Source organism: Puma concolor, chromosome C1, assembly GCF_028749965.1.
Source record: "Puma concolor isolate L17-30 chromosome C1, mPumCon1.1.hap2, whole genome shotgun sequence".
Taxonomy (NCBI): Eukaryota; Metazoa; Chordata; class Mammalia; order Carnivora; family Felidae; genus Puma; species Puma concolor.
Window position 1 is genome coordinate 102,458,902 of NC_141674.1, and position 26,338 is coordinate 102,485,239.

Genomic DNA, 26,338 nt, shown 5'->3' on the forward strand with positions numbered 1-26,338 from the left:
GGTATATCCCTGTGGTTTTATTTTACATTTCTCTGACAACCATGATGTTGAGCTTTTCACGTGCTTACTTCTTCATTTGTGAAATGTCTGTTCAATATATAGTGTCCAATTACAAAATTAGGCTGTCTTACTAAGAGTCCTGTATATATTTGGCACAGAGTTTGTCAAATGCATGTATTAAAAATATTTTCTCCTACTTTATGGCTCACCTTTTCATTTTCTTAATGGTGTCTTTCAAAAAATAGAAGCTTTGGGGCGCTTGGGTGGCTCAGTCGGTTGAGCATCTGACTCTTGATTTCGGCTCAGGTCATGATCCCAGGGTCAGGGGATTCAGTCCTGCATCAAGCCCATCAGGCTCCGTGCTGAGCATGGAGCCTGCTTGGGATTCTCTCTTTCCCTCTGGCCCTCTCCCCTGCTCACACACTCTCTAAAATAAAAATTAAAAAAAAAAAAAATAGAAGCTTTATCTTTTCAGGAACTCAAACAAGTATTAACATTTTCTTTTAAGTTAAATGCTTTTCTTGTACTTTCTAAGAAGGCTTTGCCTACCCTCAAGGTCTGGAAGATTCCCCCCATGATTTCCTCTGGAAGTTTTATAGTTTTCACATTTACATTTAGGTCTATGGTAGTTTTAGGTCGATGTGTTGTGAATGGTGTAAGATAAGAGCCAAGGTTCATTTCCCTCTCCCCATATGGATATCCAGTTGGACACCTAAAACCATTTGCTGAAAAGACTATCTTTCTCCCACTGAAATGGTTTGACACTTTTGTTGAAAACATTTGGCTTCTGGATGTGGGTATACTTCTGGATTCCCTATTCCTTTGCATTGATCTATTAGTCTATTCTTTTTTTTTTTTTTTTTTTTTTTTTTTTTTAAATTTTTTTTTTTCAACGTTTATTTATTTTTGGGACAGAGAGAGACAGAGCATGAACGGGGGAGGGGCAGAGAGAGAGGGAGACACAGAATCGGAAACAGGCTCCAGGCTCTGAGCCATCAGCCCAGAGCCTGACGCGGGGCTCGAACTCACGGAGCGCGAGATCGTGACCTGGCTGAAGTCGGACGCTTAACCGACTGCGCCACCCAGGCGCCCCTCTATTAGTCTATTCTTATCTCAAGACCACACTCACTTGATTATTGTAGCTTTAGAGTAAGTCTTTTTTTTTTTTTTTTTTTAATTTTTTTCCACGTTTTTTTAATTTATTTTTGGGACAGAGAGAGACAGAGCATGAACGGGGGAGGGGCAGAGAGAGAGGGAGACACAGAATCGGAAACAGGCTCCAGGCTCCGAGCCATCAGCCCAGAGCCTGACGCGGGGCTCGAACTCACGGACCGCGAGATCGTGACCTGGCTGAAGTCGGACGCTTAACCGACTGCGCCACCCAGGCGCCCCTAGAGTAAGTCTTAAGGAAAGGTGGTATCAGTCCTCCAACTGTGTTTTCTCTTTCAAAACTGTTTTGGGTATTCTAAGTACTCTGTATTGCCATATACATTTCAAATTCAATTTGTCAGTGTCTACAACATCTCAATTAGGATTGCAATGAATCTATGGATCAAATTAGAGAGAACTGACATGTTAACAATATTGAATTTCCTATCCAAGCACAAGCCTTCCACTTATGGTAATGGCTAAGTAGCTCTGTATTAATCTGCTTGGCTGTCATAACAAGATACCCCACACTGGGTAGCTTAAACAACAGAAATTTATTGTCTCACATTTTTGGAGGCTGAAGTCCAAACTCAGGGTACCAGCAGGGTCAGGTTCTGGTGAGAGCTCTCTTCCTGGTGTGCAGACAGCTGCTTTCCACTGCGTGCTCACATGGTAGACAGGGAGTAATTTCTCTTTTCCTTTTCTATTGGTAGGAATATAAACTGGAATGCCAATTTGGAGAGCAATCTGGCTATATCCAGTAAAGCTGATGATGTATGTCACACACTGTCATGATCCCACTTTAGGTACGCATACCTAGAAAACTCTTTCAGGCGTACACATAAGGCATATACAAGCATGCTATAGTATTGTTTATAATAACAAAAAACTGGAGAAAAAAAAATCTAAATATTCTTTACTGGGGAAATGGATAAATTGTGATAGAGCCAGACAGTGGAATATCGAGAGCAGTCAAAATGAACAAATCTCAGCCCAGTAATGCTGCACACAAAACTGGAGATGCAGGAAGCTATGTGCGTACCACCACCTATATAAAGTTTTAAAACATGAAAAATTAATAATATGGACTGTTACGGCTAAAGCCTATGCAATAAAAATATAAACACATACATTGGAATGATGAATATCAAATTCAATACAATGGTTACCTCTGGGGAGGCAGCAAGTGGAATGGGATTAGAGGGAGCTAAATAGAAAGTTTTTACTATACTCCTAATATCTTATTTCTTAAAAAACAAAAAGCATTAATAAGTAAGTATGCCCAAAGGTTAGCATTGCAAAAAGCAACCATTCATCTTCCTGCTTTTTTGAATATCTGAACTCTTTTTTTTTTAATGCTTGTTTATTTTTGAGAGAGAGAACTTGAGCAGGGGAGGGGCAGAGGGAGAGGGGAGACAGAGGATCTGAAGCAGGCTCTGTGCTGAGAGCAGAGAGTCCAATGTGGGGCTCGAATTCACGAACCGTGAGACCACGATCTGAGCTGAAGTCGGATGCTTACCTGACTGAGCCACACAGGCACCCTGAACTATTTAAGAAGCTCCCCCAAAACCTTCAACAATAAACTTTTCAGAAAATATTTGATTACTGAGTATGAAGATAGGTACTATCATTCATTTGAGCTGCACTTTCCAATTCCACTCCACCCTTAAATCTTCACGGTATCAAGAAGCCTCAGTGGGAGCAGTATTGTGTGTAGTGGGGTAGGGCAAGAAAGAAAGTTAACACTTACCAGGTATGATATATCCTATTATTTAAATATCCCTCTTCTAGACATTAAAACAGGGGTTCAGAGAACTTGCCCAGCATGTGACAACAAAAAGAGGTCACAGTGCGATTCAGGCGAACTACAGCTGGCTGTAAAAGCTGTACTTTTTCCACTATTGCTATGATAGTAAAATAGAACTCTTCCTGAAAGTATCATTATGATACGACTTAATCCTGTGGTCCAGGATGGAGGCAGCAAAACTACCGTAGCTTGCTCATGACGTCACAGGGAGTATCAATCCAGGCGAGCAAGTGGTACCAGTGGAAACTTCTTAGAGAAAGAAATACTTGGGGAGTTTGGTTGTGTAATCTTCCTAACTTCTCTCTATTATTTATACCATGAGCCATTCAGATCCTTTGTCTCTCCCTAGAAACTTTGGAGGTAATGGCAATTTTATAAATTGATTTCTCAAGTCCATTAATCTTTACGGATGTTTGCTTGCTTTCTTTCTTTTTTAAAAAACGTATATATTTTTTAAGTGATCTCCACACTCAACGTGGGGCTCGAACTCACAACCCCGAGATCGAGGGTCGCGTGCTTTACCGACTGAGCCAGCCAGGGGCCCCTACTTTCTTTCTGAGTTGTATGTTGCACCTGTTGTTGGTAGCCTAACAACTTTGAGAGTTCAACAGCTATAAATATGTATTGTCAAATAGGCTTCCAAAATTCCTGGGTAAGTGAAAACATGAGACTGTCTGTTCAAGTTTAAGTGTTGGGGTCTCACACCTCTGAGATGAGGGACAGTGGGTCAGGTACACCTTTTGTTTGTGTACGTGAGCCAGGATACATGTGAGAGCTTGGTTACTGTTTACTATCCTTTATTATTATTATTATTATTATTATTATTACTATTATTGATTTTAGTTTCCTGGAAAACAAAACATAACTCTAATTAGAGACTGAAGCCACGTTCCAAAGCTGTAGATTCCACTCTTCTCCCTCAACTCTTCCCTGGACAGTGCTGGAGCTCTCTGTAACATACTGTCTGCTGGCCGAAACTGTCCTTTTCTCCCGGCTCTGGCAGAAAGCCAGCGCCTAAAGCTATGAACTCCAGCTTTTATCTTCCATCCGCAGGGTGATTAGTTCGCAAGGAAAGTAACAACTAAAGATGTGGAGAGGTGCACCTCAGAGACAGCTGTGGGAATCAGACTGGATGTGCACTGAGGCCTGCTGGAAATAAAAGACCATTGATTTTGGCATTGGGATGGAAACTTCTGCCAAACACACACACAAGTGGGCTTGCTTGCTCTCTCTCCTTCTCAGTCTCTCTCTCTCTCTCTCTCTCTCTCTCTCTCTCTCTCTCTCTCACACACACACACACACACACACACACACACACACACACCTTTCAGAAGAGAGGCTCTGTAAAATTCCCCACATATGGCAAACATATTTTAGGGGAAGCACCATGACTAGAGGCCACTGGGAGAGAAAGAAAAAGAAAATAATGAGAAAAATCTTCAATAAGTCTAAATTGTTTCAGTCAGACTGCTGAGAAAGAATGCAGAGGATTGGAAATGAAAATTATTGGTAAAATAAGCATTATAGCACAGCTAAATTCCTTCCCTACTTCAAATGATTGCTAGAACTTACTCCCATGTACAACAATAGCACCTGGGGAACGAGTCTTGGATTTAGCTTCAAGTACTTTGCTTAACACAATGGATAATACACGAAAAGAGGGCGCTATATAATTAAAAATTTTTCTCTAGTTCGCAATTTCAAAAATTCTTTTTTTAAAAAGTTTATTTAGTATAGGAGAGAGAGAGAGAGAGCACATGCATGAGTGGGGGAGGCGCAGAGAAAGAGAGGGAGAGAGAGAATCCCAAGCAGGCTATGTGCTGTCAGTACAGAGGGTGATGTGGGGCTCGATCTCACGAGCTGTGAGATCATGACCTGAGCCGGAACCAAGAATCAGTCACTCAACCGACTGAGCCACTCAGGTGCCCCCAAAATTCTTAATTTTATTTGTAAATAACAGTGCATGGGGAGAGTAATGAAGGTATATCTAATTTTAGCTGGCATTGGCTTGAGGTACAATTGTTTTCTAAATCCCTACCCTCTTGGTTACATGTTTCATGATCAATTAAATGCTTGAATGCATTATAAAACTCCCAAAGAAAGGACCTAACAAAAACCCTTGTTAAATAGACAACTGACCTCTAAGTTATCTGCTTTGAAAGTTAAGAACTGATTTATCAAATTTTCTCAAAATAAAACCAGAACCTCCCCCAACTCTTGCTTTAAAGAGTTATTAGTAAAAGCTAATCAGATCATCTGAACAAAAACAACCTGATGAATGAAAAGTGGTAGAGTGGAAACAACACCGGACGGATGTTCTTAGGGGCCTTGTTCTTTTTTTTTTTTTAATTACGTTTTTAATTTTAGTTCTGGTATAGTTAACATATAGTGTAATGTTAGTTTCACGTGTACAATATGGTGATTTATCACTTAACATACATCACCCGGTGCTCATCCCAAGGGTACTTACTCCTTACTGCACACCACCTACTACACCCATCCCTCCATCCCCTCCCATCTGGTAACCACTAGCTTCTCTATAGTTAAGAGTCTGTTTCTTGGTTTGTCTCTCTTTTTTTTTTTGACTTTGCCCCTTTGTTTTGTTTCTTAAATTCCACATGAGTGAAATCATACAGTATGTCTTTCAGCGACTTACTTAGATTAGCATTACATGCTTGAGGTTTATCCATGTAGTTGCAAGTGGCAAGATTTCATTCCTTTTTATGGCTGAATAATATCCCCTTATGTATATAAATTATATAGATTATTTTATAATAAATATAATGTATATAAATATGTAAAAATATTTTATAATATATAAATACAAAATATGTAGGTATATTTTATAAATACATATCAGGGGCCTCATTCTTTTTTTTTTTTTAATATTTTTTTTAACGTTTTATTTATTTTTGAGACAGGGAGAGACAGAGCATGAACAGGGGAGGGTCAGAGAGAGGGAGACACAGAATCTGAAACAGGCTCCAGGCTCTGAGCTGTCAGCACAGAGCCCGACGTGGGGCTCGAACTCACGGACCTCGAGATCATGACCTGAGCCGAAGTCGGCCACTTAACCGGCTGAGCCACCCAGGCGCCCCGCAGGGGCCTCATTCTTGAAGGGCTTTCTAGAAATTGAGTTTAGATTAAAAAAAATTTTTTTTAATGTTTATTTTTGAGAGACAGACACTTGTGAGTGGGGGAGGGGCAGACAGAGAGGGAGACACAGGATCTGAAGCAGCCTCCAGGCTCCAGGCTATCGGCACAGAGCCAGATGCAGGGCTTGAACCCACAAACCGTGAGATCATGACCTGAGCCAAAGTCGGACGCTTAACCAACTGAGCCACCCAGGGGCCCCTTGAGCTTAGATTTTTAACCTGAGGATAGGAGAGAGGTGCTGAGGTATCTGAAGTAGAAAGATGACCGTGGCTGCAATGTGGGGGAAGGATGGCTGATATGAGGGCCTGAGGCAGGAGTGGAAGGGTGATATAACTGTCCAAGCAAGAAACAGTGAGGACCTCGAGGTCAGCCCTGGCTCTCCGCTGTCCCCCAGACGCCAGCTACTGAGGCAAAGGCATGGTGGGGGGGCAGAATAAGGTTCTCTCCCATGAGAATACCTTCCAAAAGTGGTGTCTTAGGAGGAAAAAAAGAGTCCTGGATTTGCCACCTGTATGACAGGTCAAATTAAGAAGCTACATTTGTTACTAGGTATCAGGCACCTCTCAGAGATGATTCTGAGGACATTTTATAATTTACTGAACATTTTCATACCTTAATGTGAAACCTGTGAAAGAACAGTAATCCCTGACTCATGTGCTCTTTTGAGGATTAAAAGAGATATCATACACATGAAAAGGCTTTTCCAATTTTATATATTTAAAAATATTAGTTTTCTAATAAACATGACTTCCAATTTTTTTCCTAAATGCTATGAGCATTTTCTTTTCAGTCTCCATCTATTGGAGACTCCACAGATTGATAAAGACAGTTATTAATTATTGATTTTTGTATGGTAAGACATAAAACATGAACACCATGAGGATTCTTTCACTTAATAGAACACTGCAAATATGGGGCTACATGTCTAGAATAATAACTGTTTCAGGGAGACTAGCTTGTTTGATTATACTTCTATTTGAGAATGGTTCTAAGAAGCAAATTCAATACATGCCTTCATACTTTCAAGATAAAGCATGAGGAAGAACTTCCCATCATCCTCCATGAACAACTAGAAGCTTTATGGCCATTCTGAGGGAACTGACGTCCAGGCATTCTACGGGCACTAGACAAGCATAGTTTCTATTCCAACCATTAAAAACGGCGATCAGCAACTTTGCGAATCATGGTGGATAGCCACTAAACATGAGCTAATACACATTAGAGCAAAGAAAAAGCAACAACAAAAAATAAGGCTTATTTTTGTGCTCAAAAGAGCTAATTATATAGCAAATAAAGGAAAGGCTGATCAACATATCAAAGTCATGAAAAAAAGTGGGAGTCTAAAAAAACCTAAGGTTTTAATTCTTTTTAAGTGGAGGATTAACTCTATGGGAAATAAAATAAAACTTGAACAACAAATCAAAAGATACAAAAAAAATGTAACATGTGGACCATTATTCAAACAAGCCAAATATAAAAGACATTTTCGGAGACTCAGCGTAATTTGAATATGGACTGCGTAGTAGATGATCATATGGAATTGTCATTAGCTTTGTTGGGTGTGATGACAGTATTGTGGCTATGGAAGAAAATATTCTCAGTTTACAGACAGGCACACTGAAATATGCAGGGGCTGCGATGCCATGATATGTGTTATCTGCTTTAAAATACTTCAACAACCACAAAAAACCACCTTGATGAGACAAATCACAAAAGGCTACTCTTCTATACATATTGAAATTTCTCTTTATTAAATATTTAAACAAGGAAAGAAAACCTGATAAAACATCCAGTCCATCCACTCAGTTGTACTAAGGTGGGTTGTCTGAGTTAAAGAAGGAAATGGCCCAGACCAAACATGTCTTGAGGTTAGAAAGACACCTGAGGAAGTCTTCTCATATTGTCTTTGTGGGACGAACTGTGGACTATGGGCTGATGAGTACTTCCCTCACATTTTACTGGCAGGCTACCCAAATTCCCCGGAGGGAGCTGCAGTCAGGGATGGGAGAAGGGGAGCTTCGAGGCACTGTGAGGCTGCATCGAGGCCACTGAGGAAACAGCCAACACCATGACCTGCAGTCTCTGACATAGACCCACCACCACTATTGGAACCAATGAGCGTATCACATGCCGTACAAGAATCACAAGGAAGGAGACTTTCATTATCCCTCACTTATGGGGGAGTTCTCACAAAGTCTCCCATACTGTGGGCTGCTCTTTCTATTGCTACTTTGAACAACAAAGTATCATGTTGAAGAAGAGACCTTAATTATCACAAATTTTAGATGCTTACAGATATCACTGCCAAACATCCTTTAAAAAGAAGGAAAAAAAAATTATAATGTGATCATTCCTGGGGGTATGAGCTCAAAGTGCAAGCATTGGACGTGGTTGTAAATGAGCCTTTAATTTTAAACATCACTTAACAAGGCAGTCTGGCAAGTGGTTACTTTGTGGAGACATAGACATTTTCCCCTTCCAGAAGTATGGAAGTAGGTACTGGGAATACCATTTTTAGAAACAGTGTCACATAAGGATCAAAAGGGAGCGTTTATCAAAAATAGCTTAGATGAAAAAAAAAATAGCTTAGATGAACTTAAGGTGTATCAAGTAACTTAAAAAGTGGCTCTAATGATGGTCAGCAGTATAATGTTGGAGACAGATGTGACGAGTTTGAATAAACATTGTTTCGTGATATAGGACAGGCACGTTCCTTTCAGAGAGACAGACTGTTCCCAAGATGGGACCCCTAGCGTGAAGAAGGTTAAGACCTATGGGGTAAGGATCTGTAGGGTAAAGAGATTGCATAATAAAGGTCTCTGAGTATTTGAAAAGCAGCCATGTGGAAGACAGAGTTGATTTATTCTGCATTTTTAGAGAGCGTAAGTCAAATGAGTGGATGGGAATTATAGGGAGGCAGGTATATGCTCAACATAAGCAAGTACATTTATATTCTTATAACAATTAGATCAGTCCAAGATTGACTTTGAAAAGTTATGTGTGACTAAAGGCCAACCGTGAGGAATGAAATTGAGACAAGTTGCCTTTATGGATATTTTAATGATTACATGCTATGATTTTATCACATTATCTCCAAGCTGGAAACACATTTTAAGCTGATAAATCTATTTATTTTTTGAAGATATTCATTTATTACATATTATTTATTCATTTTTATTTATTTTTAATTTTTTTAAGTGTTTTTATTTATTTTTGAGACAGAGAGAGACACAGCATGAGCAGCGGAGGGTCAGAGAGAGAGGGAGGCACAGAATCTGGAGCAGGCTCCAGTCTCTGAGCTGTCAGCACAGAGCCCGACGTGGGGCTTGAACTCACAGACCGCGAGATCATGACATAAGCCGAAGTCAGACACTTAACCGACTGAGCCACCCAGGCGCCCCTATTACATATTTTTAAAATGGTCACTGTGAATATTTATACTAAGTTTTGCGGGTGATAAAATGTACATAAAAATGATGACTGTCAGGGGCTCCTGAGTGGCTCAGTTGGTTCAGCGTCCAACTCTTGATTTTGGCTCAGGTCATGATCTCACAGTCATGAGATAGAGCCCAGCACTGCTCTCCATGTTGAGCATGGAGCCTGCTTAAGATTCCCTCTCCCTCTCCCTCTGCCCTTCCCCTGCTGATATATCTCTCTCACTCTCTCTCTCTCTTTAAAAAAAAATGATGATTGTCTGAAGTTTATGATCAAGGAAGGAGATATCCACATGTACAACACATCATACACACATATATATACCATACATGTATACATGTTAACATGTGCCAAAACACGTCTAACACACTGTTCTTGGGCTGGGGCTTTGTCATAACGTTAAAGTGGATATGTAATGAGGGCATGATCCAGTTAAATTTTTCATCTTCTTTGCTAGGGAGTCTCTTAAGTGCCCTGTCTCTGGTCCAGGCTATCTGCCTGTCCAAGAGTAAACTGATTCATCCATAGTGACGATATGAGTCAAATATTTTGGCTTTGTTCTGAAGCCTTTCTTGGCTTGGACTCAAGAGAATGGACATGGTCTTCCAATTTCCCAGCCAGTTCTCTCAAATCTTCTCAAAAGCTATTATACAAAGAATGAACAATGGGAATTATCCAATAGGCCTTCCAAATGCAATACCCAGTAAAGCAAAATGGAATTATGCAAAACCACTGGTTGCTAAATTCTATCCTTGATCACCAGGAGATTAGTCAACAGTATGAATTCATCAGTTTGAATTCAACCCAGGATAGAAAAACAATTCCAGAGTTACAAGTACTAATGAGATGCAACATTTTGTTATATGAAGCAAGTAAAGTATAATGGAGGAAAAGGTGAAAAACACTATTGCCTCATGATGACATTTAAAGATATGAATGCAGGGTAAACATTAAAATTAAATCATTGCGGGGCACCTGGGTGGCTCAGTTGGTTGAACCTCTGACTCTTGATTTGGGCTCAGGGTATGATCCCAGGATCATGGGATTGAGCCCCGTGTCAGGCTATGCCCTTAGAGCAGAGCCTGCTTAAGATTCTCTCTCTCTCTCTCTCTCTCTCTCTCTCTCTCTCTCTCTCAATCCCTCCCTCCCTCTCTCTCTCTCTGCCCCTCTCCCCTGCTCACGCTCTCTCTCTCTCAAATCAAAAATAAAAATAGGGGTGCCTGGGTGGCTCAGTTGTTGGGCATCCGACTTCGGCTCAGTTCATGATCTCACGGCTCGTGAGTTCGAGCCCTGCGTCGGACTCTGTGCTGACAGCACAGAGCCTGGAGCCTGCTTCGGATTCTGTGTCTCCCTCTCTCTCTGCCCCATCCCCACTCGTGCTCTGTCTCTCCATCTCCAAAATAAATCAAGATTAAAAAATAAAATAAAATAAAATAAAAATAAATACAATGAAATCTTTGCATTTGATGAAGTCACTTCAACAATTTAAAAAGAATCATTAATAGGAGCTACATAAACCATTCACATTTTTCCTCAAATAATTTGAAAGTACAGGTTTTCTTGGTTCTCATCTGAGAAGCTGACCTGAGATTGCTGGAAAAGGATGCTTTTCTCTGGGTTTATGCCACAGGCGAGAAGAACAGCGGTCATGTCCAAGATGCTCTGCCGAAGGACAGCCGGGTCTTGGGGGACAGTGATGGAATGTAGGTCAACAATGCTGTACAGCACTGAGCCATGCTCCTCCTGCAATCTCACCCAGGTCTCAATGGCTCCCAGGTAATTGCCGAGGTGGGGGATTCCTGTAGGCTGAATGCCAGAGAACACTCGCTTTACGGCTTCTTTCTGGAACAGAGGAAGAGAGACATTTGCTTTCGAGGCAGAATCCATGGAGCCTATGCCTGTGTTACCATAGCTATGACTCGTTCTATTTTTTACAACTGCAATCTGACAGTCGTCATCCTTATGCATTTATCTTGTGTCTGTGCAAAGCACTATGTTAGGTGTTACTAAGGACAGAAAATGATATTTAAAATGTGGGTAGGTTTTTTTTTTTTTTTTTTTTTTTTTTTTTTTTTTTGCACTCAAGAACATACGAAGGCACATAAGAAAAGGTCTGGATCCCCAGGAGATGCAAGCTAATTGGAGATAGAGGATATGTTTACGAAGAGATATGTAATGGTACAAGGTGGCAATATGATCGTAATCTGTTTGCAACCATAAATAGTGGGGTATGGGCAGGAGTTCCCAAGAGGAAAAGATGACTGTGGGTCTGGGGGTCAGTGAGAAAGACTTCAGACACAGAACCAAGTTTCATTGGAGATTAAAGGGCTTTTAATGCGATTTCAAAGGTTTTTCATGTGATTTCATTCATTTTGTCCAGGCAAGGAAGGCATACCGTTAGAGCTAAGAGCTAGTGCTATTTAATTAATTTGGTTTTCTTTAAAAATAACTGCTGATATTACAACTCAGTGTGCAGGATCTTGGGCCAGAAATGAGAAAACCTACACATTATTTCTAATGTTGCTTCTTGATAAAGTTATGTAAGTTTTTTTGTGCTTCCATTTCCTTTTATTTTTGATAAAATCATACTTTTATTTCTTCAAAAGTAGTTTTTAATTCTATATATTATTTGAAATTATAAAAAATTTTTGTTAAGGGCATGTATTCTCACTGGTTTGCACTTTCTAATATTGAAGTTGTAATAGGAAAATGAGAAAGAAAACAGTAAAAGAGGATGAAAAAAAGGCTATTTTTCTCTGGAATAATTTTGCATTCTGTAGTGAAACACGAAAAATGAATACACGTCAGTAAATGTGCTGTCATTAAAAGGTTCTGAAAAAAATAAAATGTGTCATCACTTTTAACAACAACAAAATATTAATAACAGCAGCCATAACTTGCTGGGCAACTATGTTATAGGCATTTATGCTCAGGGCTTTATATACATTAATGCATTTAATTCTTACAATACCCAACATGGCAGGCATTTTATTGCTTCCAATTTACGGAGGAGGTAACTGAGGCTCACAGATCTTTACAGATTGCCCACACAGCTAGTAAGTGAAGTTGGGATATCAGGGCAAGTATCACTTACTTCTTTCCACTAGCTGCTATCCAGGGAGACTTCATCACATTCATTGTATTAATATTGCAACTTTTCTGTAGGCTTGCAAGTTTCCAAAAATTAAGTTACGGAGAAAAAAAAAAAAACACACCTTTGTGTTCTGTGTGCCAACCTTCTCTAGCGTATATACCTAACTGCTGCGTCATAAGGTAGGCATTATGGCTCTTCAGGTGTACTACAGGGTATTAAAACTACTCCTAACTATGTAACATATTGCAATTTCTTTTTTTTTTTTTAATTTTTTTTAACATTTATTTTTGGGACAGAGAGAGACAGAGCATGAATGGGGGAGGGTCAGAGAGAGGGAGACACAGAATCCGAAACAGGCTCCAGGCTCTGAGCTGTCAGCACAGAGCCCGACGCGGGGCTCGAACTCACGGACCGCGAGATCGTGACCTGAGCTGAAGTCGGCCGCTTAACCGACTGAGCCACCCAGGCGCCCCAACATATTGCAATTTCTATCGTCAATTTCTGTCCCTCTCCATCCTCATTAACACTGCCAGTATTTTTTTTTTTTTAATATTTTTATTTTCAGCTAAGGTGATGGCTATGAGGTGGAATCTCATTATGGTTTAATTGCATTTCTTTGGTTGTTAAGGAAATTGAGAACTCTTACGGTTATTGGCTATTTTTATTTCCTCTTCTGTGGAGAGCCTATTGAGGTCATTTTGCCTATTTTTCTCAGAATGGATTGTCTTTTACTGATTTAAGTATTTTTATATATTCTGGACACTAATATTTTATCAATTACATGTATAGCCAAAATGTTCTCTCATTGTGTAGCTATGTGTCTTCCTTATGTTATCTTTTGATGAAGAGATATTCTTCATTTTACCAAATATATGATTTTTGACTACAGATTTTTATGGCATATAAGAAATCTTTCAATACTTTGATGTCATAAAGGTATGAGTGTGTATACATATATAAAGCATATGTATACGCATGTGTGAGTGTGCTTTGAAGTTTCATCTTTTACATTTAAGTGTGTATCCATTTGGAGTTTTTTGCATATGGTGTGAGGTAGGCATCCAATTTCTTTTAACCCCCCCCCCCCCCCAAGGATATATCAGACTGGTCCAGTACCTTTATGGAAAAGACTGTCTTTGACCATTACTCTGGAATGCCACTTCTGTCATAAATGAAGCACCTTTTTATGCTTGTGTCTATATCTGGTCTTTCCAGTCTGTCCCATTGGTCTATGTGTCTATCTCTGGTCAGCACTACAGTGCCTTTTTAGTAGGTCTTGGCACACAGTGGAGAGAGTCTTTTTACCTTCTTCAAGAGTTATTTTACTCATCTTTGGCTTTTTATATTTCTCAATACATTTTAGAATCACCTTGTCCAGTTTCAAGAGGAAAAAAAAACACACTGTTGGGGTTTGTGATTGAGATTGCATTGAGTCTATAGATTGCTTTGGGGAGAAGTGATGTTTTTATAATATTAGGTCCTCCAATCCATGAAACCATAATGTGTGAGGATCTAAGGTAAAACATGATGATTATACCTGATAATGCTGTATGGTATAACTGTAATTTGTTAAGAGAGTAGAACTTAAATATTCTGAACAAAACAAACAAATAAAAATAAACATCTGAGGTGATGGTATGTTAATTCACCAGGCAGAGGAAGTCCTTTCACAAGGCATGTGCATATGAAATCACTGTGATGTTCACTTTAAATATCTTACACTTTCACTTGTCAATTATACCTCAATACAGCTGAGATATTAAAAAAAAAAAGTGATATAAGAAAAAAGTCTATATACCTAACTAGTTTTTAAGAGCTAATCTGCTTTAGATATGTGAGGGCCAAGGCTATTTAAACTTTGCCCTTCTCTTTCCTCAAGAATTCTACATCCTACAAATACAGTCTGCTTTCCCTGTATGTCATTATTTTCCCGTCTACTTCTGAGATAACAGCTCTACGATAGAATGCTACATTCTACTGATGTCTCATAGTTCTGTGGTCCAGAATTGCATTTGATCCAAGCACTCAGGAGACCTGAAAGATTTGTGGCTCCAAGGATATGAAAAATATCTTTTAAGTAACTGAGAACAAATATAATCTTACCACTTAAAACCATATGCACACACGCACACACACACACACACACACACACACACACACGCAGCCCTCAGATGACTGATATGAGTAATTCCCCATATCATAATTTAGAAACATTTTTGTCGAAACAGTTTGTGGTTGTGAACCGAGGCTGGGGGTGGGGGGTGGGGGTGAGAGAGAGAGAGAGAGTGAGTGAGTTAACATGGAATAAACACATATCAGTGAGGCTTCTTCAGTACCTTGGGATCTTAACCAGCCCTGGGTTCCTGATATGGGAATAAGCAAAGGAGCTTTCAGTGAGGTAAAAAAAAAAAAAAAAAAAAAAAATGATTAATGGGCTTTAGGGACTGATTGATGAAGAGAGAAAGCAAAGCAGAAAAACAAGCTCTGAACTTAATAAATGGAAGAGGAAAAGAAATACCATCCAGAAATACTTGACTTAGGATAAAGAGGGGCTGTTTATGCTAATGTAAAGGGCTATGAAGAGTAGGAATATCAAGCTGAAAAAAAAAAAAGACTATGAATATTTGCACATACATTCCTCCATGGTCAAACTCAGGAATCCTTCCCCCAGGAGAAATGGAGAAACTAATTCTTGAGAAAACTAAAAGAGAAAAGCACTAGAGGACAGACTGTGGGAAAAAAGAACTGTAACCAGCGGGGATGGGTCAGACAAGATCTAATGTATCTTCTCCATTCTCCAGTTTCTGTGATTCTATATGTCTACACAGAGGGAATGATGTTATCAAGAAATAAGAGCAACAAGAAAGGTTTTGTTCAATTTTCAAGGAGCTATTAAAAAAATACAGCCTCTAAATGAGAACTGGATTCCTGGTCTTAAAAATATACAGAGAGCATCCTGCTCTTGCGGGCGAGTTTATGTTCCCATCTGCTCCCCCTGCAAGAGTCAGCAGGCAGCCTGCCGGCATGGCAGGGGAGCTCTGCCGGGTACCATGAGATCACGGGGCTGGAATGTGGAGGCTGGGTGGCTGGAGGATGGGGGTTCTGTGTTCAAAAGCACTAGAGCTGGAAAAGAATGAAAATGAGAGGAGCGTGGGCTCCCCAGCGGACAGGAGGCAAGCCACAAAGAAAACAGCTTCAGGACCAGCCCACAGGCTCTCATGGGGAGTCCGGAGCATCGGGCTGCAATCCCATCGCAGTGTGCAGAGGATAAGCAAGGAGCTTTGTACAAAAGAGGGTTTCATTTTTATCTCAGGTGTTATTTCCTTAGCAAATGCCACTTCCAATCAATATCTTCACTGGCTCATTTTGTAGCAGAATCGGTGTTACTGATGGGCAGCTTCAGCCCCGGGATTTGATATCTTCCAGAGGAGAGGCTGGATGTTCAAATCAAAGGAAGAACATACTTACCAATCTGACAGACGTAGCTAACACCACTCCTGTCTTAAGGTACTGAGCGTATCCAAAATTCACGGCCATCTTCGTGTTAATTACCGTACCCAAAAGCAATTGAAACATCGGAAGCTGCCAATTATTGCAAAAGATAGTTTTTGCAATTAGCTAAAAAGAGCTTCTGTCTTTAATTCCAAGTGAATAAAATCCATGCAAAGGAGGCTGCCTACTAGCTTTGACTTGGGTATGGTGTTGGGAACCAAGGGCTTCTAGTAAGAATTTCAAGATTCTTATAACCAAGAACTGCTTGTAGCCAGCTATAATAGCAATCATTCATTCACCTCATCTGTTTTAGCTATAGTCAACACCAAAACCTTGGGGAACAACCACTGTGTCTAACCGGGTCTGTAAAGGGCATGTTATCACAGAGTATGATAAAAAAAAGTCACCAACATTATTAACTAACTGGGTTAAAAGTCTCTTTCTGTAAGTCTATATGTGCTTCTAATTTTGTATAAAGAAAAATACATCTTAAGATTCTCAACTCCTTGGCTCTCTGTCAGTGTTTCTCAATTCTATCCTATACATCACCCTACTATTTCAATCTTAGGCTCCTTGAACATCTCAACTTTTTTTTTTTTTTTAAAGATCTCTACTAACAATTAGTGATTTAAGAGCTGAAACAGGAGACTCGGCACAGAAACACAGTATCTCAGCCATGGCCGGGAAAAGCCAGGTGCTCCTCTGAAGCTTTCTTTGGCCATAGCTCACTGTCCGGCCACAGTCGGTTCTTCCAGAATGTCCGGAGAACCCAGGGTCTGGGGAGGAAATGCTGACTCAGCACCAAGAAAAATGGGTTCATTTCTCCTCAGAAGTGAAGCCAGATGCTCAGACCTGGGAATCAATATAGTAAATATTAATTCAGTGTAAGAGAAAGCACGTCTTACGTCACCCCCAAAGTTCCTTAACTCACCCCCGTGAGTTCCTTAACGGCATAGATGATAAACACTTCATGTGTATTGTTCGGCTATGAAAGAGTCTAAAAGGAATAAACTTGACTTTTAACAAGTCTCCTGCAGACTTACTTAAGCCTCTTCCGAATTTCAAGAGCTGCGCATCTCTTTTCCCTGTGTGCTCTGTGCAGTCCCCAGCCTGGAATGGAAGGCTTATGCGCATACATGTTCCTTCTTGTGATGAGCGTACTTCCTGGTACTCGTGCATACCTTATGTCCTTGATGGAGTTGACATTAGTGGCCACACTTTCTAGGGAAGGACACTGTGGGGGGAAATCACTGGCAGGGAGGTCAGTCCCAGAACTGAGCTCTGAGTTTGCCTCGACACTGGGCTGTGACCCGTTTAGAACTTCTTCGCCTCTGGGGTGGCCCGGCCTTCGAGCACCCTCAGCCACCAACACCTGCCTCCACACACAGGCTTCTCAGAAGGACAAAGTGTGTCACAGCCATGTTTACCAAAAGGCCATGGACACACTGGCAGACCTAGCTGGGACCAGAATCCAGAACCCCAGAGCCCAGCCGCAGACCACAGGACACTCTGCCTCAGGTTGGGACACTGACTGTGTTCTTTTCTTCTGTAGCGATTTCTTTTGTACTTCAACAGCTCTCTGGGCTTATATTCTTCAGGTCTTTCTTCTCTGTTTTGTTTCCTACATGTTAAACAGCAACGCAGCGAATGTCTCCCCATCAGAGACAGATGATAAAATACAAGGTCTGGGACTCTAGCTCCCTAGAAAGACTGCATTGTCACCTCAGGGCAGCTAAGTTATATTTCAATGCAAAGCTTATATGGGGTCATCTGGGTAGCTCAGTCGGTTGAACATCTGAGTCTCGGTTTCAGTTCAGGTCATGATCTCGTGGTTAGCAGGTTCAAGCCCTGTGTCAGGCTCTGTGCTGATGGTATGGATCCTGCTTGGGGTTCTCTCTCTTCCCCTCTCTCTGTCCCTCCCCCATGCTCTCACTCTCTCTCTCTCTCAAAATACATAAACTTTAAAAAATAGATTAAAAAATAAAAATAAATGCAAAGGTTATATGTAGGTACAGAATAAACCAGTCTCTTTAATTTTCATAGCAAAGGTGATCAAAACTAAATTAACATACTATATGAAGATGACAAATAATTATAATGTAACATGGTATGTGGTGAGAAATACTTTTAACTCCTAATGATGACACCACTTGCTAAACCAAATCAGCAAGTGTCAAATTCTTGACATAAATGCCTCAATGACCACCGCACATTGTATTTTTATGTTGAATGGAACAGTTAACACAGGCAAGGGATCGAGAAGTCCTCAACTTTTAAAAGTGTAAAGAATAATCTGAGATGCTTACAAAAATGTTAGTTTTTCCTCATAAGAAAATTCAAACATTGATCTTAAAGTATTAGATCATTCTGGGGACAAATGATTTTGTCATTACCTCTTGTGGCCAACTAAAGGCTTACCCTCCTAACCACTGTCACCGGTCACACATCGGCCTCAGTGCCTGCCTGATGTCCCGCCTTCAGCTGATGGTCTCAGAACCACAGTTGAGAGATTTGGCTACGCACACCAAAGTCCTTAAACTATTGCTAGCGTGTGAGGATTAGATTACAGTGGTTTTAAATTTTTTTTTTTTTTTAACGTTTTTATTTATTTTCGGGACAGAGAGAGACAGAGCATGAACGGGGGAGGGGCAGAGAGAGAGGGAGACACAGAATCGGAAACAGGCTCCAGGCTCTGAGCCGTCAGCCCAGAGCCCGACGCGGGGCTCGAACTCACGAACCGCGAGATCGTGACCTGGCTGAAGTCGGACGCTTAACCGACTGCGCCACCCAGGCGCCCCTAGATTACAGTGGTTTTAAAGCCTTTCTTAGTTACATACCCATTTTCAAGTGCAATATTCTCACTAGATATGCCCAACATGTAAAGCAGTCCAAAGAAAAACTTGGTAGGTGGGTGGATAATGGGAGAGTTAGGGAGGGAGGCCCTTCCTGCTCTTTTACCCTCACCCCACCCAGCCTCTGAGGGTGCTCTTTCAGAGCACAGGTCTGAAAACTGCTTGATTCAAGACATTTTCTAAGTATCAATATTTTGTTGGGAAAAAAAAAAAAAATGTCTTCCTCAGGGTAGTGGGACACATACAGAAGAAAGTTCTTTAAAAAGAAGGTCTGAGGGGCGCCTGGGTGGCGCAGTCGGTTAAGCGTCCGACTTCAGCTCAGGTCACGATCTCGCGGTTCGTGAGTTCGAGCCCCGCGTCAGGCTCTGGGCTGATGGCTCGGAGCCTGGAGCCTGTTTCCAATTCTGTGTCTCCCTCTCTCTCTGCCCCTCCCCCGTTCATGCTCTGTCTCTCTCTGTCCCAAAAATAAATAAAAAAATGTTGAAAAAAAAAAAAAGAAGGTCTGAGATAACAATGCAAACACCATATATGCTGTGTGCATAAATCTCCTTTCTTCTTCTGGGTTAAGGTCCAAACTTCATGTGGCCAGTAACGGCCTTCCCAGGCATCCTCCATCATCTTATGTGAGGAGCTGACCTGGTTACTGCCGGTCCTGTAGAGCTCATTCCTGTCCGCATTCAGACCGTTCCATTGTCCTGTATGCCCTAATCCCCTTCTCTGCTGGGCAACTCCCTTGGGTCTTCAAGGTCTAACAGTCTCTCCCTGATTCTAAACCTCGTAAACATGTCTTCTCCTCTCCCGCACGTGCACACACACACACACACACACACACACACAGTCACCCATCCTCCCTTCCCCCCTTCCTCTCTCTTTCTCTCTACCCAGTCTCTCCCCCCCCCACCCACCATACCCCTCTCCCTGCCCCCAGGGCAGAACAGATCCCTCCTTCATTAGTTCATTATTGCACATATCACACTGGCAACTTGGTAAATATTTTCTTATTTGCTTAGAAAATATTTTCCCTCTAGAATATGAGCTCCTCTAGGGCAGAAGTTGTCTTTTTCATCTTTATATTCCCAGTACAGGGCAGTGCCAGGTACATTGTGAGCACCTAATAAATGTTAGTGGAATGAATGACAAATCTTCCCCCACCCCACTTTGGCTCCAAAATGTAAAGGGCAAAATAACTATAAACAAAATGAATCAAATGTTCCAGTTATATGTAGTTCCTAAACAAGTTACGTTCTATGAGTTTGTTTGAAAATTGGTTTTCTGAAACTCAGAAACTCAGTTCTTTAAATGGTGGTTAAGTTCCTGGAAGGCAGTCCATTGAAGCCTCATTGAGCCCACAATATTCTTGATGAATGGTTTTAACATCACCATTTCAGCTGTACCTACACACCATTCATAAAATTGTTTCTGTGGGAAAGTGAAATCCAAGTTCCATACTGGGACACCAAAACCCTCAGCGGTGCCTCTGATTCTGATGTATAAAAGGTTTAAGAGGGTGATCTGGAATGAGGAGGAAGTTGCACTCAACTACTCTATAAGGAGTAGACTTTTAAAATTCGATTGTGTGCTCACTGGAGGTGGTGCGGTAGGTGTGGTATTCTCAAGCATCCCTTTCCTAAGGTGGATATTGACAGCACAGGCGGCCCTGGGGACAGGTGCCCTGGCCAGCCCCTGCTGGCAAAAAAAAGAGCAGAGGGAAGGTGGAAGGAAGGCACTGGAGCAGATGTTCTCACAATGTGTCCCCAGTACCGGCAGCATCGCCATAACAGGGAACTTGTTATAAATGCAAACTCCTGGGTCCCAACCCAGACCTACCGACTCAGAAATTCTAAGACTGGGCTTATCCCAGAAGAAATAAGAGTTACATGATCTGTGCTTCAACAAGCTTTCCAAGTAGTTCTGGGGCATGCTCCAGTTTGAGAGGGGTTTGGGGCACCAACATCAATTCTGAAAATTCACTTCAACCACTTAAACTGAAGTACAGATGAAAATGCTGTGAACAAAAAAAAAGATACCTTCTAAGTCAACAGTTCTCAATCCTGGCTGCACAGTCATCACCTGGGAGCTTTAAAAAATACTGATGCCTGGGTCCCATCCTCAAAGATTCTGATTTAATCAGCTTGGGATTTGGCATGAGCGCTGGGAGTTTTAAAAGCTCCCCAGGTGATTCTAATGTGTGGCCAAGATTGAAAAAACACTGTTCAAAGCCAACTACTACATAATTATTCTCCAAAGCTGCCAACCTGCTAGGAAATACACACACACACACACACACACACACACACACACACACACACACTGTAAAAATGTGAAAAGTATGTTCATTTGCTTATAATGTACATTTCAAGGTAATAAAACTCTTGGGACAGTTATTTCTTAATTCATGGTCAGAAGCCATTTGGGCATCAGGCAGTACAGATATCACATTTGGCAGCAGGGAAGACCAACAGATTATGAAGGTATGGTTACAGTCTCTACATTGGTGAGAAAAGACACCTGTAACAACAAGTAAGCACATCATCGTTGATGCCTAGGTAGACTTACTTGGCAATGTCCAGTTCCATAAATCCTTATGGCTCAGGGATTCAGGAAGCACGTGTAGCCGGGGCTTTACCAAGAAAATAATCGCCCAAGAAGGTTTTGACACCAGAATTGTAATGGAGAGAAAACAAAATGACCTCTATATAGAATGCTCTTTTCTACCCATTTTCCTGCCTGGAAAAGTCTAAGTCCTTCTGATGCCTATGAGAGAGTCTGGATTCAATAGTTAAACAGTTGTTGGTAGGTCTTATGGCTACTCGGTTGACCAAAACCTCAACAAACAACAGGTGGTGTTGGCTATGTAAAAGCAGAGATGCAGGAAATTCTTATACACAGTGTAGGAAATAACTCCATGACTAACCCAAGTGTTCTGAACCTTTGAGAGAGACACAGTGTGAATTTGTTACATGCTATCATGTTATAAATGGAAAAAAAAAACCTTCTAGTTATTTTCCTGGCATACAGTCCCTTCCAAAAAAGAATCTCTTTGACTGTCCTGACCACTATCAAGAGAAAGAAGTCTCATTTTCCCGCCACCCAGGACTGCCTTTGTCATCATGCAACCTGTAGACTCACACCATTCCTGGGGATGTTTCAAATACACCTGCTTCAGTTCAGATCCTTGTGTCAGCCTATATCGCTATCTTGACTTTAGTGTAAATGAGAAAAATGACAAAGTCAAGCAGTAAAATAGGACTATGATAACTTGTTTGGTTATTAACCATGGTAACAAGCAGGCTCACATTAGGTTGCCTGGGTTGAAGCCCTGGCCCCTATGACTTATATGGTTTTGAGCATCTATTAAATGGGTGGCTGGGGAGGGGAGGACTGTGATACCTTTATTAGTGTAAAGTGCTTAGTGCCTGGCATGTAGTAAGCTCTAAGTTGTCTGACCATTTATGGAGGTCAAAATTTTAAGCGTTTACATATTTTGATCCAACCATTCAATGAATAGAAATCTGTCCTAAAGAAATATTTATACAAGAACGTAAGGATACCTGGCATTCTCTACATTATTTCACAGCGAGAGGGCCACAAGTAACGACATGTCCATCAGTAGGAGAAATATTAAATAACATTAAATTTTATTTTTATGAGATGGAATCCTGTGGAAGAGATAAGGAGAACTTAAGTAGAATTAAGAAGAATTTAAGAGTCATGCAGAGTGGGTGAAGGGTCCAACTCTGGAGCCAGACACTGAGTTCAACACCAGCTCTGCCGTGCACTAGATGTGTTTCCTTGTGCAAGTCAAGCAACCTCCGCATCTGTAAACTGGGAATACTAATAGCAGCCCCCTCAAGACCCAAGAACAATGCTTAGCCCACCAGGGTTTGTTACATAGATGAATTCTGACAAGGAAGAACACACTTTAACAACAATGGTTGTTACCCCAAGTGATGGTAATGACCTCCTTTTTGTTACGTTTGTATGGTTTAACTTTTTTTTTTAAGGGCAAGAACATCTTCTGTAGCCATTTTTTTTTTAATTTTAAATAAGTTTATTTATTTATTTTTGAGAGAGAGAGAGAGAGAGAGAGAGAGAGAGCGAGCCAGAGCAAGCAGGGAAGGGGCAGAGAGAGGGATAGAATTCTAAGCAGGCTCCGTGTTGTCAGCACAGAGCACGGCATGGGGGTCAATCCCACGAACCATGAGATCATGGCCTGAGCTGAAATCAGGAGTTGAACGCTTAACCAACTGAGCCACCCAGGAGCCCTAGTACAGCGAAATTTTTAAAATAGTTTTTCTGCATACAGCCTGATTATATTAATTGATGTAATTACAAGAGTCTAGTGCTAACAGGAATGTCACTTGTTACCATTTTTGCTTCATATAATGGGTAATAAAGTTAAATGAATTATTAAGCTCACATATGAAATTATCTCTAAGATAGAGCTGGAATGGAAACAATGTAGTCTAACAGAAAGGGCATGAGTTTGGGGGACTCAGACAGTGCCAAATTCAAATTCCTTCTGCACTCCTATCACTTGCACAAATTACTTAACCTCTCTGAACCTCGGTTTTATTATTTGAACAATGAGGTTAACTATGGTAATTAACGGCTACCATTGGAGTGCTTACAATGTGCAAAGTACAGAAGCTATGAATCCATTACCTCATTTAATCCTCACAAAAAGCCCTATGAGGTAGGTAATATTATCATCTCGGTTTTACAGATGAAGAAACTGAGGCACAGAGGGGTTCAGAGAATAACGCGTAGCTAGTGAGTAGTGGACTTCAACCTGGCTAGACCAACCAGCTGTATATACTTACAGGGAGACTATGAAAATACAGCAAGGCACCAAGAAATTATTTGCTTTTACTCCTCTGATCCAGTAAATGATGCTACCTGCTAGAATGCATGACATAAAATCTGCTTGAATGTAAGGCTTTAATGAGCTTCTAAGGGGGTGTGTGATTCTGTTTCCCGCACTGTTCACAAAATGAATATAATTGCCCTACGGACTTCTTGCTTTCATTCAGAAGTGGTGGCCCGTACCAGGGCAGGTGACAGGGACAGTGGTTCTTATTCATCTGGGCAGCAGCTTCAATGCTAATTCTAAACACAGGTGGTGAGAGAGACAGCCAACAGGAAGGGGGAAGGAATCACTGCTGACATGTGCAACTGGGAAGATTGATGGTTTCCCTCCCTCTTTTTCCCCAATGCGCCGGCCTGGGGGCAGAGACGCAGGAGCCGCTGTGCGGGGGACAGTAAAATACACAGCGCGATGTCTACCTTGCTGCAGCGCTGATTAATGAGACTGAAATGACACAGAAAACAGGCGGTGCGTCGGAAAGAGAAGTCACAGGCCTTTCTTTCTTTAATGACTTCAACAAAAGCGGTTCCCATAAACTGCCGGGTTTGAACTGGAATACCCTGTGGTTACAGCAAGGCGGGGGAACATTTGCTGGAATGTTGGAGCACAGGGTGGGAGTTGAGGGGAGTTTGTGATGAAGGCAATTCACCCACGATAGGGCGGGTGCACATTCATCACCAATGCCTCTCCTCTTCCTGTTTGGCTGAACAATGTCACAAAGTTCCAGGTAAGAGAGTCATTTACCTTCCTGACTTGATGTAGAGAGGATACACTATCACAAAGAATCTCACCCTATTAAAAGCACTTTCTTTTTGGGGGCTAGGAGACAGTATCACGGATTCTCCCCTATGTTTTACTACGGCTGCATAATGTATACATTAAAACAGTATTTTCTAGGGGTGCCTGGGTGGCTTAGTCAGTTAAGCATCCGACTTCAGCTCGATCATGATCTCCCAGTTTGTGGGTTCCAGCCCTGTGTCAGGCTCTGTGCTGACAGCTCAGAGCCTGGAGCCTGCTTCGGATTCTGTGTCCCCCTCTCTCTCTGCCCCTTCCCTACTCTCTCTCTCTCTCTCTCTCAAAAATGAATAAATATGAAAAAAAAAGAAATTAAAACTATTTCTTTTAAAAGATTAATTTTAACACACTTAAAAGAGTAACAAATATTATTCTAGTACTTACTATCAACTATCTGCTGGACATATCCATTTGGATTTCCCACCCACAGCTCTTCAAACTTAATATTATACCCAAAACCAAATGTACTGACTCACAACCATCCAGTCAAACTCCCCCCCCACCACCACCCCTGCTGCACTTCTGTATCTCAGTCTTGGCTAATGACCCAACCTTCTACTCAGCTCCCCAATCTCCAGAGTCACCCCAGACTCCTTCCTTTTGCTCACCAGATTCTGTCAAAATTCTGATTCCTCCCACTACTAGGTAGGTGACGTTTGGCAAGCATTTGTCCCACAGTTTCCTCATATAAAATCAAAATTTTAGTACTACTAAAGAACTACTTCATAGGATTATTGCCAGAATTAAATAAATTAGTACATAAAAAGTGCTTAGAATGGTGCCTGACACATAGAAAATGCCCAATAAATCTTACCTATGATTGGTCTTAAATGTTCTCACCACACACAAAATATAATAATTATGTGAATGTCTTAACTGACCTTCTTGCAGAAATCTTTTCCCAGCATATACATGTATCATATCATCAGGTTATACACCTGAAACTTACACAGTTTTATATGTCAATTAGATCTCAATAAAGCTGGAAAAAATATTAGCTATTATTATTGACATCATCTAATCAATTACTGAATCGTGAGGATGTTACCCAATACAATCTCACTTCCCCATCCCCATCAATGTAGCCTAAACCCCACTCATCTCATCTGATCTGACTTTTGTATACTCCATACCACAACCTGGAATATCTTTTTGAAATAGTGAATCTCCACTGGTTCTTCCTTTCCTACAGGAACAAATCCAAACACCTGAATATAGTGTAGAAAATCCTTCCTAAGTGGACTTCACACACATACAAATTACTTAGACATGGTAGGGGCACATATCTCCATGAATGAGCCTTAATTTAAAAGAAAATTTTTTTAAATGTTTATTTATGTTTGAGAGAATGCGCAAGCCGAGGGAAGGCCAGACAGAGAAGAAGACACACAGAATCCAAAGTAGGCTCCAGGCTCTGAGCTGTCAGCACGGAGTCTGACCGGGGACTCAAACCCACAAACCACAAGATCGTGACCTGAACTGAAGTGGGACACTTAACTGACTGAGCCACTCAGGCGCCTCTGGATGAGACTTAACTAAGCAAGTGAGAAATCTGGAATTAATGTGTGTTTATTTTTTTAATTTTTTTAATTTGAAAGAGAGAGAGAGTGAGTGAGTGGAAGAGGGGCAGAGGGAAGGGGAAAGAATCTTAAGCAGGCTCTATGCTGAGCATGGAGTCCAACTTGGGGCTC

The 26,338-nt window shown here is 41.1% G+C and overlaps 1 protein-coding gene across 4 annotated transcripts in view; it reads right to left on the reverse strand.

Moving 5' to 3' along the window:
• WARS2 (tryptophanyl tRNA synthetase 2, mitochondrial) overlaps positions 1-26,338 on the reverse strand; it is a 96,703-nt gene that overhangs the window by 34,195 nt on the left and 36,170 nt on the right. For 2 of the 4 annotated variants that reach the window (XM_025912147.2, XM_086717951.1), the window contains exon 2: positions 11,132-11,389. The exons of 1 other annotated variant lie outside the window; for it this stretch is intronic. In XM_025912147.2, the coding sequence (XP_025767932.2) occupies positions 11,132-11,389 (258 nt within the window). The remainder of the gene's footprint in view (positions 1-11,131; positions 11,390-26,338) is intronic. One more of the 4 variants, XM_086717950.1, reaches the window with a different exon arrangement.